We start from the raw sequence: 17,465 nt of genomic DNA on the forward strand, positions 1-17,465 counted from the left end.
TCTAAATGCCAATAAGTATAACTACAAGCCATAAAGTTCCCCGAGCACCTCCCGCATTAGCAATCTCCCAGAGCAAGCAGCTCGTGGACTCAGTAAGGCAAGGAACCTGAAACCCTCTCAATATTGAATCAGATGTCTTAATTATTGATTGTGATGATTTTGCCTTCTTTTACAGAATATTTCTTTTTTTTTTTTTAACTTTTGTATGTGATTTCTGCCAGTTCACTTGTAGTTGTGAGAATAGCTATTGCTATCATAGCTGCCATTCCTGGCAGTGCCTCTGTCTATCAGGTGGCTGGGGGTATTTGTGCCACATTTAAGAATGGGAGGCACTATATAACCTACTAAGTGGTTATCACAATAAATCTCATGCCCATCTGACACCATAATAGTTACTACAATATTATTGACTATATTCCCTATGCTGTACTTTACATCCCCTTGACTATTCTATAAGTACCAAATTGTACTTTAAAAAAAACACTTTATTGATTGATTGATTTTGGTGGGGGGAGGAAGAGACAGAGAGAGGGAAACATCAATTTGTTGTTACACTTATTTATGCATTCATTGGTTGCTTCTTTATGTGCCCTGACTGGAGATCAAACCCACAACTTTGGCATATTGGAACAATGTTCTAACCAACTGAGCTACCCGGCCAGGGCCCAATTTGTATTTAATTCCTTGACCCTTTTCACCCATCCCTCTAAATTCCCTCCCATCTGGAAACATCAAACATTCTCTGTATCTATGAGTCTGTTTCTGTTCTCCTTGTTTGTTTATTTTGTTTTTTACAGTTAATTATTGACAGATATGTATTTATTGCCATTTTATTGTTCATATTTTTGACCTTTTTTTTCCTTCTTCTTCTTAAAGAAGACCCTTGAACATTTCATGTAATATTGGTTTGGTGGTGATGTACTCCTTTAGCTCTTTCTTGTCTGGGAAGCTCTTTTTTATGTCCTGTGATTCTAAATGATAGCTTTTCTGGGGAGAGTAATCTTGTCACTGGGGTGTATCACCTGAAACTAATATAATATTGTATGTCAACTGTAATTAAAAGACTAAAAATTATTTAAATTAAAACAAAAGAAAAACAGAAAAAAAATTAGTAAAGAAGGTATTCCAATTCAGTGTCCTAGGGGAAAAAAAGAAAAAAGAAAAAACAATGGGAGGCACATTCCCCCTGCCTGAAGTGGGAAAATCTCAGGGCAGCTTCTAGTGCTCCAACTCAGTGACAGTGGTCTTGGTTTTGCCACCAGAGTTTAGAGGAAATGAAGTGATTTTTTTTGGCCCCTTCCATTTAAGACATATAATATTAAGAATCAGCATTTCACCTTAGGTAGGATTCTCATATCCAGGAGTGATACTTGCAATAGCATGGATACTGTATAGTAATAAATAGTAATCATCATGATAATAATAATGGGAATAGTAGAAATAGTAGTAATGATGGAATTTCATGAGTGCTTTGTAGGTGCCAGCACTATGAGAAAGACCCTATCACCCAAGTTTTATATCTATAGTAGGTGAACATTGAATATCTGTAAAAACCCTGGATGTTTAGTTCTTAATTTTCCTTAGTCACTGTTGAAACATCTGGACAAGTCCGTCAGAATCATCTCTTTTTAACTCCTCATACACATCCTACAGCCTGAGAATATTCTTAATTTTAAGTTCAAAGAAAAACTCTAAATATAAGTTTTTGAAGGGTTAGCCTGGAGCTGCTGCAACTGTCTACTTTCCATGACTCACCATCAAAGAGAAGAGCTGCAGAGATCAGTGAAGTACTCAGAAGGAACCCAGGCACAAATAACTAGGAAAGAGCTGTGAGCAGGTTTTAGTTTGTGTGTTTTTCTTCATCCTTCAATAGTAGTACCCCCTGGAGCAGAGCTTCCAAATGGATCAATATGCCATGGAGGTGAATATTGGCCAAGCAGCTGATTCATTTTTCATTTGTTTGTTCACTCTCATCTTTAGTGGTAGCCAAAAATCTGTATTTTGCAAGAATGAATGATCTATGACTCCTTGATATCTGTATGTGTGTGTCTGTGTCTAGAAGGGATAGAGAGAGTGCTTTGCTCACTCACCATTAATAAATGTTTATATCTGCTCAGCTACCCTGGATACTCTCAGCTTGCAAAGGCATAAATCACTGGTTTCTGTCAACTCTGGAATCGACCCTCAGATTAAATGCAGATCACTATGAGATAGGTGCTGGTATTTGTATTTGTATTTTTTTATTTTTAAGAAATCTTCCCATTCTAATTTCTGTGCCTGCACCTGGTGATCCTTTTCTATTTATTATCCTAGTTCATTGTGTTAACAGCAAAGAACTCCAGATTACTTCTTTTACACACTTATGTGAACATGTGTTGAGAGGTAAATCAGGGCTGAGTGTCACAGATTCTGTTATAAAGGTTTGTTCTTTATAATAGGCTATGATCTGACCACATGTATTTAAAAGAAGTTCCCTTAAAAGGGGGGGGGGAGCATCTGTAATACTTTCAACAATAAAGACAATTTTTTTAAAGTAATTTATTAAATTTTGCAAGTTTATGCCACAGATTTGGAGTAACTAAGTATACAGAATTTAAGACAGGTCGTATCTTAACCTTCTCTCTACGACACTTTCAGTTAAATACACTGCTTCCTCTTTCCTACATTTATTGTTGATTAATATCCAGTAGTGACAAATTTCCTGCTTTAACAAACACTGAAGGCCCTAATGAAGACAACAGCTATTAGGTAAATCAACAACCTATTAAGGGGAAACATTAAGTCAGAACAGGAGAGTTTATTAATTTTCTTATAGGTCTTATACATTATGCATTTGCCAAATTCATTGTCCCAGTGGACACTAAGCAAATCTCCAGTCTTAAATAAGAATTGAAGCTTTCACTCTAGGTTTCTGCTGCCACCTGTCTAACATTGTTTCACAAATTGCTGAATCATTAATGGAGAATGAAAGCCATTACATCCAAATCATGGAAATATATAAATTAACTTGCCTGAAATTTTAAAGTCTTATGCAGGTTGAGGCTAATGAAAAAAATCTAAGACAAATGGTGAAAGGAATGATCACACTCAAGGCAGAATTCATTTTTTTTATTAATTTTTAAATTTTATTTAAAATATTACAGGTGTCCCTTTTTCTCCCCAATGACCCGTTCCACCCTGTCCCATCCCCAGAATTCATTTTTAAACATGCTTTTGGGGACTATAATCCCCTGGCAGATCAATGCCTGCTTACTGTAATGCCCAGAAATTGAGCACCCTGTGGTCTCAACAATTCATTTCATTACTTTCTTTTTTTAGAGTATAAGGACAAACAGGAGGAAATCAGGTACGCTTTCCAGAAATGTGCTTTGCAAATTGTTGTACTGGAAACTATCTGGTCTGTAACTTGAGAGATTTGAGTCCTGGCTTTCTAATGAGGATAAACCTGAGCCCAGTAAGACTTGTAGCTAGTTCATGTTCCCATGTCTTTTTCCATTAAGAATCGGAATGTTAACTGTGATTTTCTGGCCAGATTCCAGCTTGGTTAATTGCATGCTGTCTACCTAAATTCTCTTTGCTTGGGATGTTCTTCACTTTGGATTGCATTGCTGTTATTGTCATGTTTCCCCCAAGAGCTGGGTACATGATATTGTAAAATGATCCAGAATATAATTTGTTAAGCTAATAGGAGTACTTTGGGGATAAAGGGTTAAATGTAAATAGTGTGCTTTTCACAATTCCCCTCAGTGCAGCCTATTTGTACAGTAATTAATGTGGAATAGCATTCGTGAAACATGGAATTGAGCCAAATCACCATGACAAGAGTGGCAATAGCACAGAAGCAAATAATTTTGATAAATTTTATTGAAAATAACTATTCAAACAAATCTCCAGAGCCTCTCTGTCTGATGTACCCATTTTTTGTTTGTTTTTGGTCTGAAGATGACACCTTAATCACTAATTAATACAATAATTATTAAGTGACATTTATTTTATTCTATATGAACATCAAAGACATAGTAACACCCTGGCTGATATGGCTCAGTTGGTTGAGCATCGTCTCACGCACTGTGAGGTCGAAAGTTCCATTCCCAGTCGGGGCACATGCCCAGGTTGCAGACTCTATCCTCAGCAGGGGGTGTGCAGGAGGCAGCTGATCAATGTTTCTTTCTCTCAGTGATGTTTCTCTCTCCCTCTTCCCCTTCCTCTTTCTCTAAAGTCAATAAAAACATATTTAAAAACAAACAAAAAACATAGTAACATTTTTCTATCAGCTTTGTACTTAGCACACAGCACAATAACTTGCATAGTGACACTCATTAAAGTAAGGTTTGTTGAATGAATGAATAAAGATGGAGAAAAAAAGAGGAGGGAATTAACATTTACTGATTGCCTAAGATTCACCAATCTTTAGTAGGCATATTACCTATAATATCTCATCTAACCCTCACAAAAAATCCCATTTCATAGACGGAAAAATAGGCTCAGAGAGGCCAAGTAGCTTCCCCAAGATCAAATAGCTTTCATTTTCATAGCCAACTATGTTTACTACAAAGCTGGCCCTTTATTCCTCAGTATCTTGCAGCCTTCCATGTTGTGCTTGGCATCCCTGGCCTTAATTTAAGGAAGCAAGTCTAAAGACCTCAGACACTGAAGGTCAAGTTTATCCCTGTCGACAACGTTAACAACTGCCCTATGGAATTGTTATTCTTCCTCTTATTACTCCAATTCAAATCTGTCACTATTGCCATTTTAGAATTGTCATAACTATTGCCAAGTAATTATACACTTGTCACAAAATATACCATAAATTGAATCTTTATGAATCTTAGCATCAAGTGGTTCAAATGTGAATGATTAATGAATCCAGAAAATAACGAGAAAAAATACTTTAAGCTCCCTAAAATTCACTCTCCATGGGTGCATCTATTATGTTGACCAGAGAAAATGTACTTCAGCCCTCCTGCCCTTGGACTGTGTTCATAGCCAAGTTTTCAGTTTTGTAACTGGCATTAAATTTCCTAGAAACTGAATGTGTGAAAAATGACAGAAATTCACTTTGCCTCATGAAGGAAATCATTCTCTTCCTATTTTGATTTTTTTAATAGTATGAACATATTACCTTTAAAGACCATTGAACAAGGATATAGGAAATATGTGTTTCTATATGATTAAGCTATAGCATAGTGAAGGCCTTAGGAAGCACAATGAAGTCCAGGGTATAAGTCAGTCAATTTCCAATCACACATCTCACTTTAATCCAGAAACTCATTTCCCAATATATGAGTTTATTTCTAGTCACATCGTGGCTAATTTATGGTTCTACCAACAATGCCACTTTAATTAATTTTATTCATCTTATTTCTCTTTCCTCCACTCCTCATATCTCATCTGTTTGCATTGCCTAGATTTTAATTAAAAACCCCTCCTCTCCAAGGAGCAATCCAAAGTGGAAAAAATAATCACTTAAAATATTACAGTCATTGAAAAACTGGCTGTGGTGGAAGCCATGCATTTTCAATTTTCCTACAAATGATGTTTTAGCTTCCTTTTAAAGTGCACTTTGTATCTGAATTGTCTGCCACCAGCCAGCTTGGCTATCAAAAACAGTCTTCCAGCTGGGTGGGCTGAGTGACAACTCCTTAATGGAGGAAATGGATGGCTCTCTGCTCATGTGGAGGGAAGGCATACCAGGCAGATTTCATTCCATCTGCCACCAGCTCTCTGCAAGCTGGCATTGCCCGAATGCCCAATATACTCATTTCAACAAAAAGGATATTGTAAAAAAATAAATTGCCAGGCTACAGATGCTTGAAAGAATCATCAGGGCCATTAGACCCCGGGGAGATAATATTAAGAGGTGCCTTAGTGTTCATCTTTGATGAAAACCTAATTAAGCTATGGTGGAGGTGATTGCAAGTACTTTTACAAGTACAGAGGTGAAGTCATTAACATTTTCAGCAGAGTATAGGGAACAACCTTAGAAAAATGCTATCCTGAATTATAGCCAAAGAGTTGTTATATTGAGGAATTTGCACTGATGTTTCCTGTTGATGCTTCTCTGAATGGCAAATTTTTGTCACTTAGTTACACTGTGTTCTGCTTTTCAAGTAAAGGAAACCCATATAACAGCAAAGTAGGAAAATATTTTTGATTGACAAATATAAACAAAGACTATGTTTAAGGGATTTTTTAAAATAGAGCCATTTATTTAAATTTTAAATGTATACTTAAACAATTTCAAAGGAAAATTTGTCATCCAAAAGTCATCATTTCTCTTTTTATTAAGAGACTATAATTTAGATTTAAACTGTATAAGTCACCTATTTATGATGGCATAATAATGCCACACATAAATAATTATATCAAAATTAGTGAAGAAATTTACATGAGTATTTAAAGCTAGGAAATTAAGCTATGTAGTTACAATTCATATTCATAACAGATTTTTTGTTTGTTTATTGATTGGAGAGAAAGGGAGAGACAGACAGAGACAGAAACAGAGACATCAATTTGTTATTCCACTTATTTACGTATTCATTAATTGCTTCATGTGTGTGTCCTGACCTGGGATGAAACCCGCAACCTTGGTGTATTTGGATGACATTCTAAGCAACTTAGGTACCCGGCCAGGCCTTTAAAAAAAATTTTTTTTTATTTAAGGGATTTTTAATAACTGGATATCTGCAGTACTTAAAAGTATCAAGTGTATGTCATTGATTAATGCTAAAATAATGCAACAAAGTAAAAAATTATAATTAATATACATTAAGAGGGCTAGAAATAGAAATAAATATTTAGAGCCATCTATAGAATTTATACTTTCATTTTACCCAGAATAAATGCCAGTTAACTGATATATACCCACAATAAGTCAGTCAAAAGCTATGACTCAGGAAGTCACATGCTACTTATAATCATTTTCTCAAGAAAACCTGATAGATTTGTTTGCTGCACTCAAAATAGAATAATCCTGAATTCCAAAGTATTCTTGTTTTTATCATAGCAAAATCTCATTTAACTGTCTTTTGAAGTTGTTTAGATTTTGTTATTTCATATAAATGACATGAGTTTGAATAGATGCTGGAAAAAAAGCAGCTAGGTATTAAAATCACTGAGAGCAATTTTCTGGAATTCTTTTCATACTTTCAACGTGCATTTTGTTTGGATTTTTAACATAATACGTTGATGTTATACAATGCATCTGTAAGAGAAGTAGCAACAGACATCTTGCATTATTAAGTTTTCCTGTCTCAGGAGAATGTTTAGTAATTTGCCAAAATTTAAAGGGCTTTTAAATTTCTAATTGATAGTCTATCTGCACCAAAAATGAATGAGTATATGTAGTATCTTTACCATATTGTTGTGTGGAAAATATTCTTTTACATTTTACTGAAGGTTTTAAGTTGACCTGAAGAATTTTAATGACTATTCTAATGAGAAATACAATTAAAAATATATTTAAATAGCCTTCAATTTCTCTATCACCTACTGCTAAGAGTTTGGAATATAATACCTTATTTTTGGAAAATGCACCTATTCAGAAATAAAATAATAATTTTATTATAACACTTAGAAGTTTAAAAAAACAACACATTTCCACATATAATATGTGTGCTTCTAACATCATTTCTAGAATCCTGAGAAACAGGCCAAGAGTGGTTAAATGACTTGTTCAAAACCGTGTAGCTATTAAGCAGATAAATGTGTTGGAACATGCCTTCTGATTCCAATCCCCAAATTCCTCGATGGATAGTAACCGAGTTTTCATTCCTTGTCATCTTGATTGTTTTGGGTTTCTAGTATTTCGTTCTTTTCCAGTCTTTGTCTTGTTGATTCCTGTAAGTGCTAAATTAATTGAGGTAGATTCTAGGAGAAAGTTTCAACAACCCCTACCTAATCAAACAGGTTATGGAGAAATGCAATATCAAACAAGCAGAGACCCAGAGACTCCATCTCAATCCAAATGCTTTCAGCCATAAATTCTTAGTTCGGAGAGCATCTGGGAGAACAGGCCATTTCCAAGACATTGAGCTCTCTGTGACCAATCCTAAAATAGAATTAACAGGTAATTCTAACTTGTCTTGTAATTGTCTTAGGAATCCTCAGAACTGAGAACCCTGAAATGGCCCCTAACCCTTTTTGAGATTCTTAAATACAGGGCCTGTACCTGGTCAGCTTCTCAGTTGGCCCATTCCTGCTCAGATGTCTGAGGAATTCACCAGTCTTATAGACTATCTGCTATTTTGCAGTCCTAATATTACCCTGCTGACTCATATTACCCTTACTTCAACCTTTTAAAACATTGGATTCTACTCAGAGTGGCTGAGGCAGAAATCATATCTGATCTCCTCAGTGTTGTGGGGAGCAGAGCAAGCCATCTGTGTGTGGATTCTGTTCCTCTCCAGGCCCTGTTAACCAGAAAATGCCAGCCCCATCTTGCTATGATACAGAGAAGGTTGAGCTGTGACCTCCTCCCGAGCAATGGCTGTTTATTTTGGGTGTGTCACAACTTTTATTTGATAATGTGCACTGTACTAACTAAGACTTTGAAAAAGAGAATATTCAAAGAGCAATACCTCTCACACTCCACACTCAAAGGACATTGGTCTACTTGGGGAGGGAGAATAAAGCTAACTCGACTCTTCTCTTAAACTTGACAGCCAGGATTAGGATGTTTTCTATGCAAAATGAACACTGACTAGTATAAACCACTGCCCGGGTTATTTACATTTAGATTCTGTATTGAGTATTATTATTTTACTATAGACTGCTAAAGAACAGTTTCTTCCCTATAGTAATAAAAAAAGTACAAAAAAGAAATCATATTATCCTTCAGGGAAAATTTCCAAAGACGGATCATACTAATTTTTAGACTCTACTAGTATGAAAACTGGTTATTACTCAAAGTGAGTGTTAAATTTTTTCAAGTTGCTTTCTTCATATTTGATATGGTAAATATTACTTGTGCTTCCTATGCTGGCACTACTGCAGTTATAGTGACAAAAATGTATATTTAATAGAGAATTTTCAATAGTTGTACAATTACAAATGGTCTGTTCAACTACCAAATGTGTTTTGTAACAGCAAAATAACTAACATAAAGATCACTTAAAATATACTTTTAGTTTCCTGAAACATCAAGACATTTTATTTTATGAAACAAGTTTAACAATATGCTATTCAACTTTACAATGATTTTAGCTTTTACATAAAATTTCAATCTCAACTTAATTAAAATAAGTATCAGATATGTTAATATAAATTTTGAAGGAGTAGTGGAACATAATTATGTATAACACAGAGTCTTAAAATATTAAACAATTCTGCACTGGCTGGGTGGCTCAGTTGGTTGGAGTGTTCACGAAAAAGGTTTTTGGTTTGATTCCTGGTCGGGGCACATACCTAGGTTGTGGGTTCAATTCTTAGGGTGTGTATGGGAGGGAACAGATTGATGTTTCTCTCTCTCTCTCTCTCTCGCTTCCTCTCTCTCTAAAATCAATAAAAACATATCCCAGATGAGGATTTTATATATTAATAAAACAATTCTGAGGTAAATGGAACCAAAATTAAAATAATTAAATTGAGGTTTAACCAGGAATGACCTAAGTTTCATGTTAAGTGAGTTACTGTTTTTATTACACAAGTACATCCTTTTAAATTGTAATATAAATTATTCCATTTTCACATGTATAAGTATTTAGTGTATGCCATTTCCTTGGATGAAGACAGTGTATTGTTTGCATTGATATCAGAGTCCTCATATTATTTGCAGATAAATATAGGCCACAGTTGTTCAGGATTCCAGAATGTGAAGATAATTGTGAAATTTACAGCTCAGTGGATTTATTATGAAGAAAGTAATTATTCTACTTAGCATTTATTGTCTTTACAGGATGCATAGTAGTAGAGGATACTTGGGTTTTTCATAGCTTGACAGTTTCTATTTACACGTAAATAAAACTGAATCCTAGTTTAGGATTCATGTGGGTTAAAGATTGCATGTGATGATCTCAGTTTAGCATCCTTGAGTAACCTGTATTCGGTGTGGTGTGAAGAAGATTCTCAGGCAGGAGATACATGTCACACATTACAGTATATCAAAGATGATACGGGCCCAGTGGATATGCTTTAATATCTCAGTGCTGTGAAGTGACTCCCCCAGGATCATATGCTTTGATTCTCTTGAACTTACAGGAACTTCTGAAAGCTTTATTTACTCTTTCAGTGTCATAGTCTGATTCCTCCCTCATATGAGTTTACCAGCCTTTACCAACTTAATTGTAATAAAACATTTCTTTGTACACATCATTCCTCCATTCTAGAGCACCGCTGCCAACAGAATATTGTGGAGATCTCTCAGACTACTGTTTAAATCCTTTACTGTCATTCTGAAATACAGTCTCATTCTGAAATCATGCCTACTTACCATCTTTGACATTCATTCATATTTGTCATCCAACTTGGATTTTTATTTTTCTTGTAAACCCTGTTCAAGTCCTACTCATTTATGAAGCCTGCTCACCTAGACCAGCCCTGGACACAGTGATTTCTACCCTCGCTCACTCATTAGCACTTACCATATGTTGCCTTGCATTGACACCTATCTTTGACATATCTCACCTAGACTGGGAATTTTTTTTTGAGAGCAAAGATTTTGTATTATACTTCATTATAAACCCCTTCCTCCCAGTATCTTAGTTATTGCCTTCTCCTAGTGAGTTCTCCATAAAAGATTGATTACCTGAAAAGGCATAGCCATATCATTCATTCATTAATTTATTTAATTATTCAAAGAAGATATTTGAATTTCTACTGTATGCCAAGCACTGTGCTAAGACCTGGACTACAACACAGAATAAAATGGACAGGATCCTTGCGCTACAGGGCTAATAGTCATTGGGCCTAACCGATATTTTCTGCCCAGTTATTTCTCTTCATATGTATTTCATTTTAAGAGTATATACATATAACTTTTAAAATGTTTTGTTTTTTATTTATTAGCATCCCTCTATATATAACTTATTACCAAAAATGATTAATGCAAATTTATCATATTTTTTAAAAGTAAATACTCAGGTTACTCAGCTCCAGAGTTTGCTCTTGCCTTTGACTGTTCACTTTAAGATGAAAAAAAAATAGGTTAAAAAAAGCTATCACAAGAAATTCTTTTTTTTTATTTGTAAACCCAGTGTTCTTTTGAAGAATAACAAGTTTTGTGATTTCTCAACACTTCTTAGGTATGGTCAGAAACTTCTACTCAAAAGGTAGCTGAGAATACATGATCATGTCAGGGATTACTTTGACCTTTTCTGTATTCCATGTTTTGATTAGCTGGCTGTTCTACTCAGGTCCCATTTACAGACAAATTGTGAAAGGCTTGAATGACAAGCTAGAACTATATGGAATATTGAAAAGGTCAGTGCAATTTAGCCCATAACCAAAGTATTGAAAATATATGACACATCATTATCACACTTAATTCCCACAACAAGCACTACGCTGAAGATGGGAAATTATTCCAATTAAAATATTCTTGTTTCATACTGAATGAGAAGCTGAGGTGGCAAAGATCAAATGGCCTCTTGACTCCTTTTTTATAGTAACTTAATAAGTTAGAAAGAAATTGTAATTGAATTAAACAAGACCAAAAAAAAAAAAAAGAGGTAAGAAGCTCTTTTGACTTGAGAGTCCATCATAGAGGGAATAATAAACTGACTTTTCTAAAAATTCTAATTATACATGAGTAAGACAGATACAGCTACAAAACCAATTGAACAGCCACCCTTTGCTCTCTTTTTATCTATAGCATAGCTGTCAGTCAGATGGGAACTCCATTTATTTCCATGGAAATGAAGGCAGCGAGTTTAATTTTGCAACCACCCGGGATGTAGATCTTTCTACAGAGGATATTCAAGAGCAGTGGTCAGAAGAATTTGAGAGCCAGCCTACAGGGTAAGTAATTGTTATCTCCCATGCTGTGTATAGCACTTACATTTATTCCACTGGACATATTTTATTATGCATATTGTTAAATAGCAAAGCATAGTTAAATCAATAACTGATGATTCTTAGACTAGACAAGCTGAAGGGTTACACTTAACCTAAACATTCTTTATTAGTAATCAACTATTTTTACACTTATTAAAAATTGGTGGTTGTAAATGCCATTTATCTTCAGTTGAATGACTTATATCTCATCTTTGTTTATTCAGATTTTACTGGGAGAAAGGTGTGTGTTTTTTTCCAAACTGTATACAGTATGAGATCTTTTCACTACTATTATATTGAGCTTTCAGGTGTCTCCCTGAAATTTATTGATACAATTATCTGATTTTCAGTAGAGTGTGGTTCTAATCTTTTAAAGTTGTTTAGGGAGTAAAATTTATCTTTGGCATATTTTTAAGGAGAAATATGGAGCTGAGATTATAATAGAAGAGACCTGAATCAGTGAGAGTGGTTTGGTGTTAGTATTTTCTGGCCATTCTGAGCTGTGTGCATTCTTCTGGGTCCTGTGTTCTAAGATACCTTCTGTTAGCCAAGCAGCATTTTCATAAGTTCAACTTAAAAAATATTAAAAGGTTCAGAAAATCAAAATTCATAAGGTAGTGTAAATGGAGAAGAAATTCTAGAAATTTCCTGGTTCTCACCTGGCTTTCTTTTTGCAGTAAACACATAACCAGGACACCAGTTCCCATTGTAGTATATGTTTTCTAATACTACAGTGAGGATAATACTAAATGTAATTTCCTAATGAATATTAAATAGCAGTAATTTAACTATTAACTGTGAGAAACTTTTCCATAACACATTTGAGATATAGTCATGTCTCTCTGATCACAAATTAAATCAAAACGGGATGGAATATCTAAGTACCTGAGTGCCAAGAAGGCCAATATTGCTTTCTTGGGCTCCCCACCTCTTGTGCATTTCTCAGGAAGTGCATTCTGACCGAATAAGAGGGAGATCTGACCAGCAGCCTGAGCTGCCACTGCTGCTGTTACCCCTTGCTGCCACATCGGGATCTTTCACTGCTAAAGCTAGATTTCTGCTGTGGCTGACAGCTCTGCTCTTCCTTGCCCCAGGGAAGTCTCTCAGGTCCACACTGTGGTACAGGCCAGGGTAGGCCTCTGAAGGAGGTTGACACTTTAAGGGACCCCATCCCTTTGGGGCCTACCATTGACCTCTCTGGCCTACCACTGATGCTCAAGCCCTTCAGTCCATAAAGTCCTTCTTCTCTTAGGCTCCTGTTACCCTTGAAATGCCCAGTGTCACTCCAGTATCTCCTTGAGGGACCAGCAACTGCTGCTCCTCATTTTCATCTTCATGATCTACCCAGGCATTAGACTACTTTTTTTGATAACCCTTATACTACACAGGGCCCCTTCCCTCACCGGTCAAAGGGCCTTAATGAGGTCCAGAACTTTGACAACATACACAAGGCATCTTTACCTATCTTCTGGAAATAAAGGATCCATCACCAGCATATCAGCCCTTTCTTTCTGACCCTGATACAAAGAGCAATACAAAGGTCCTTCCTGATTATGTAGCTTGACTGCCTATGAGGGGATCCCAAATTTTGAAGCAGAAGAGATTTATTGACCCCCACTCCTTCATTTCTCCAAGCTCAGACAATCCAAACAGCAGTGACAAGTCATCCTCTTCAGTGAGACCACATCTCCAGTGATACCCAGCCCTCACCCCACTAAAGCAAAGAAACAGTTTTCATCTCCCGTGGAACCATTTCACATCAATATCTATCTATCTATCTATCTATCTATCTATCTATCTATCTATCTATCTATCTATCTATCTATCTATCATCTATCTATCTATCTATCTATCTATCATCTATCTATCATCTATCTATCATCTATCTATCTATCTATCATCTATCTATCTATCTATCATCTATCATCTATCTATCTATCTATCTATCATCATCTATCTATCATCTATCTATCTATCTATCTATCATCTATCTATCTATCATCTATCATCTGTCTGTCTATCATCTATCTATCATCATCATCATCTATCATCTATATCTCTCTCTCTCTATCTCTCTCTCTCCAGTAAAACTTGATCTTCAATGTCACTTACTCTTATTCTTTTGAGGAGAGATAAAAATTTATTTTTATCTATTTCCTGTCCCAGAATGCCCTCTCACCTTTTTTTATTTAGTTCTTGTATCATGAAATCTTCTTTATAAAAGAATAAAAGAAATCCTCTACTAGTAACAGTGGAGACAGACACACACAAACCCATTCATGAATTAAGCTTAGAAGGCAATTGATTTGGTATTAGAAGAAATGAAACGTATTTTAAAAATTAATGTACTAGACCAGAAACAGCTGGCAATATATATTTCAATTAACAGACCAGACATTCCATTTTCACAGAGCACTAATGATATAAGAGAATTTGAGGCTAAACTAAATCATCATCTTCCAAAACAAAACAAAAACAAAAAGAACTAAAAGTATTTATTCCTTAAAAAAAGAAAAAGAAAAAAAAAAAGCTAAAATCAATATGGACACAGAGGAACATCAGAGCAAATTCCATTCACTCTGTGACTCGGTGGTTTCAGTTAGGTTCTTTGGGCATTCCTCTGGACTATGGAGGTATCAGGGATCGGTCACAGTTAAGAGGCTGATACTTTTAGGCTATGGCGTTGTCAACAGGTTTCTGTTCCAATAACAGGATAATGTGCTTGACAAAAGCACCTGTGCCACTCTGATTGGTATACAACTAATTCATCTAAGTTCTAAAGATAGTTTTTCTAGCAATCACACCTTGGTTTTTTTACAGCTCCTCCCCTAGGATATCAGGCCACACACCCAAGAATTATCTCACTTATGCTCCCATCTGGTGGCTCAGTTATTAAGTTGGTATTATGTTATAAAGGTATAGAATAATGGCAGGTGTTTGGGGTGATGATAAAAATGCTGGTTTAGGTTACTGTGGTGTGTGTATATGTGTGTGTCCCCTCCCCACACCCACCCAGTCTCCAGAGTTGTTTTATTGGTCTAGGAAAGAAGATTGTTATAATAATTTTTAATCATGCCTTTCGGGGGGAAATTCTGTCACAAAATCAAATTAATGTGAAACATTTTTACCTGGGGTAAAAGTTGACAAAGAAAGACACATTAGGACTCTGGTAGTGAAATTCTTGATGTGTTTTGTTTACTCAGCCAAGTTTACGGAGTATGTGTCTCATTGTCCTCCTCAGCCATTCCCACCCACACACATCACTTATCGTTGTAAGCGCACCTGCTAAAATAGACAGAAAACAGATGATATTCAGAGTGACCAGTTGAGCTGATTTAATTCTGTAGCTTTGAGGTCAATTTTAAAAAACAATTAAAAATTAAATTATTAATATGAATATAATATTCTCATCTCTTTTAACTATTTTCCTCCCATAAGAAATGTGGGAGAGGAAATAGAATATGCGATCCTCTCTAATAATATTTCCAAAACATTTCACTTGAATAGCAAGACAGAAAAGAAAGCCAATAAGTCATCATGACATTTTTTGGAACACACTTTTCCAAATAGCCCTGTTTTCCTACCATTGAATCAAAGTATTTGATCACAGATCACAAGGAAGCGAGAGCTATTTGCCTTTCATATCACAACGCTATCCCAAATCCAACGTTGATAGGTTTAGTCTTTTAAAGTGGGATTTTAAAGTCCTTTTTCTTTTTCCTAAAGACACATCTGTTACTTCAGCAAGAGAGAGACTTTAATAGATACACTGCTAATTTATGTGTCTTTCTGAACTTTGGCTTAACCTTACAAACACATCATGTAATTAGCAACTACTATATCTCACCTAGCTGAGGCTCTTTAGGTGGGAGGGGGCTTTGTAAAAAATGCATTGCTATAATATGGAACTTGTATACTTGTCTTTCATTCCAAGTGCAAACATTGTATATTTTTACTACTCAGATACCTTTTTAAAATATCTTTCTTTTTAAAATTTATCTTTATTGTTGAAAGTATTACAGACGTCCCCTTTTTTCCCTATTGACTCCTTCTACCAGGCACCCACCACCCCTGCCCCAGGCCTTTACCACACTATGGTCTGTGTCCATGGGTTATGTGTATATGCATATAAATTCTTTCGTTAATCTCTCCCCACCCACCCCCACCTTCCCTCTGAGATTCATCAGTCTGTTCCATGCTTCTGTGCCACTGGATCTATTTTGTTCATTAGTTTATTATGTTCTTTAGATTCCACATATAAGTGAGATCATGTGATGTTTGTCTTTCTCTGCCTGGCTTATTTTGCTAAGCATAATACTCTCCAGTTCCCTCCATGCTGTCCCAAAGGGTAAGAGATCTTCTTTACAGCTGTAGAGTATTCCATGGTATAAATGTGCCATGGCTTTTTTATCCACTCATCTATGGTGGGCACTTGGGCTGTTTCCAGATCTTAGCTATTGTAAATTGAGCTGCTATGAACATAGGGGTGCATGTATTCTTTCTGATTAGTGTTTCAGGATTCTTAGGATACATTCCTAGGAGTGGAATCACTGGGTCAAAAGGCAGTTCCATTTTTAATTTTTTGAGGAACCTCCATACTGTTTTCCCTAGTGTCTGCACCAGTCTGCATTCCCACCAGCAATGTATTAGGGTTCCCCTCATCTTTTTTTTTTTTTTTTCTGTCACCAGAGTCTTCATGTTAGAGGGCAACTCCACAAGTACAATGAATATTAGAGTAATTGAATCAAGACAACATGTCCAGTTTTCCCCACCTGTCCCAAGCCCTTGGAAATTACAGAAAATGAGCAAATTAATTTAGAATAACACTATAAAACAAGATAGTGTGGCCTAGTTGAATCAGGAATTAGAAAGGATTACACAGAAGAATGTGAGAAGAGGAAGGAATTTGATGGATGGAGGAAGCTGTAGCCCAAAACACATGTTGGATAAGACCCTCAAAAGGTGTCCCAGTGCTGCTCCAGACCAGTGATGCTGGACACAGAACAGGATGGGGCCCTGAGGTACTGCTGTGGGCCCCACCAAGTAAGTGCACCCTCAGTACACTCACTTCCAAGCAGAGGTCTGCCCCCAGGAACAAACAGTGAGTGTGGACACTTGGAATGGAGAAGCAGGGCAATGCTAGGTGAGAATAGTAGGAACAATTTTAAGCAAATGACCTAGAATCATCAAATCTGAGTAAAATCAACTCCATAAAAAGTATCAAAGTAAAAAACTAAGAGCTGAGAAAATGGAAGTAGCAGACTAAAAAAAAATGGAGCTTTTATGACAGATATAAGGAGTATCCTCAGAGGGATAAGAGAGCAAACTGCACTTCTGAAATTTAAACAGATTTTATAAGAAAAAAAAAAATGTGAGAAATGAAAATTTATGATTGTTAAAACAAAGACTTTTTCTCTCCCTGAATATCAGTATAAGCATAAATGAATTGGGGATTTGAGTCTTGATATATTTCC

At 35.8% G+C, this 17,465-nt stretch overlaps 1 protein-coding gene across 2 annotated transcripts in view; it reads left to right on the plus strand.

Moving 5' to 3' along the window:
* RELN (reelin) overlaps positions 1-17,465 on the plus strand; it is a 485,569-nt gene that overhangs the window by 281,854 nt on the left and 186,250 nt on the right. For both annotated transcript variants that reach the window (XM_016219582.2, XM_087821107.1), the window contains exon 11: positions 11,810-11,955. In XM_016219582.2, coding sequence (XP_016075068.2) covers positions 11,810-11,955 — 146 coding nt within the window. The remainder of the gene's footprint in view (positions 1-11,809; positions 11,956-17,465) is intronic.

This window comes from Miniopterus natalensis, chromosome 10 (assembly GCF_054644295.1).
Source record: "Miniopterus natalensis isolate mMinNat1 chromosome 10, mMinNat1.hap1, whole genome shotgun sequence".
Classification (NCBI taxonomy): Eukaryota; Metazoa; Chordata; class Mammalia; order Chiroptera; family Miniopteridae; genus Miniopterus; species Miniopterus natalensis.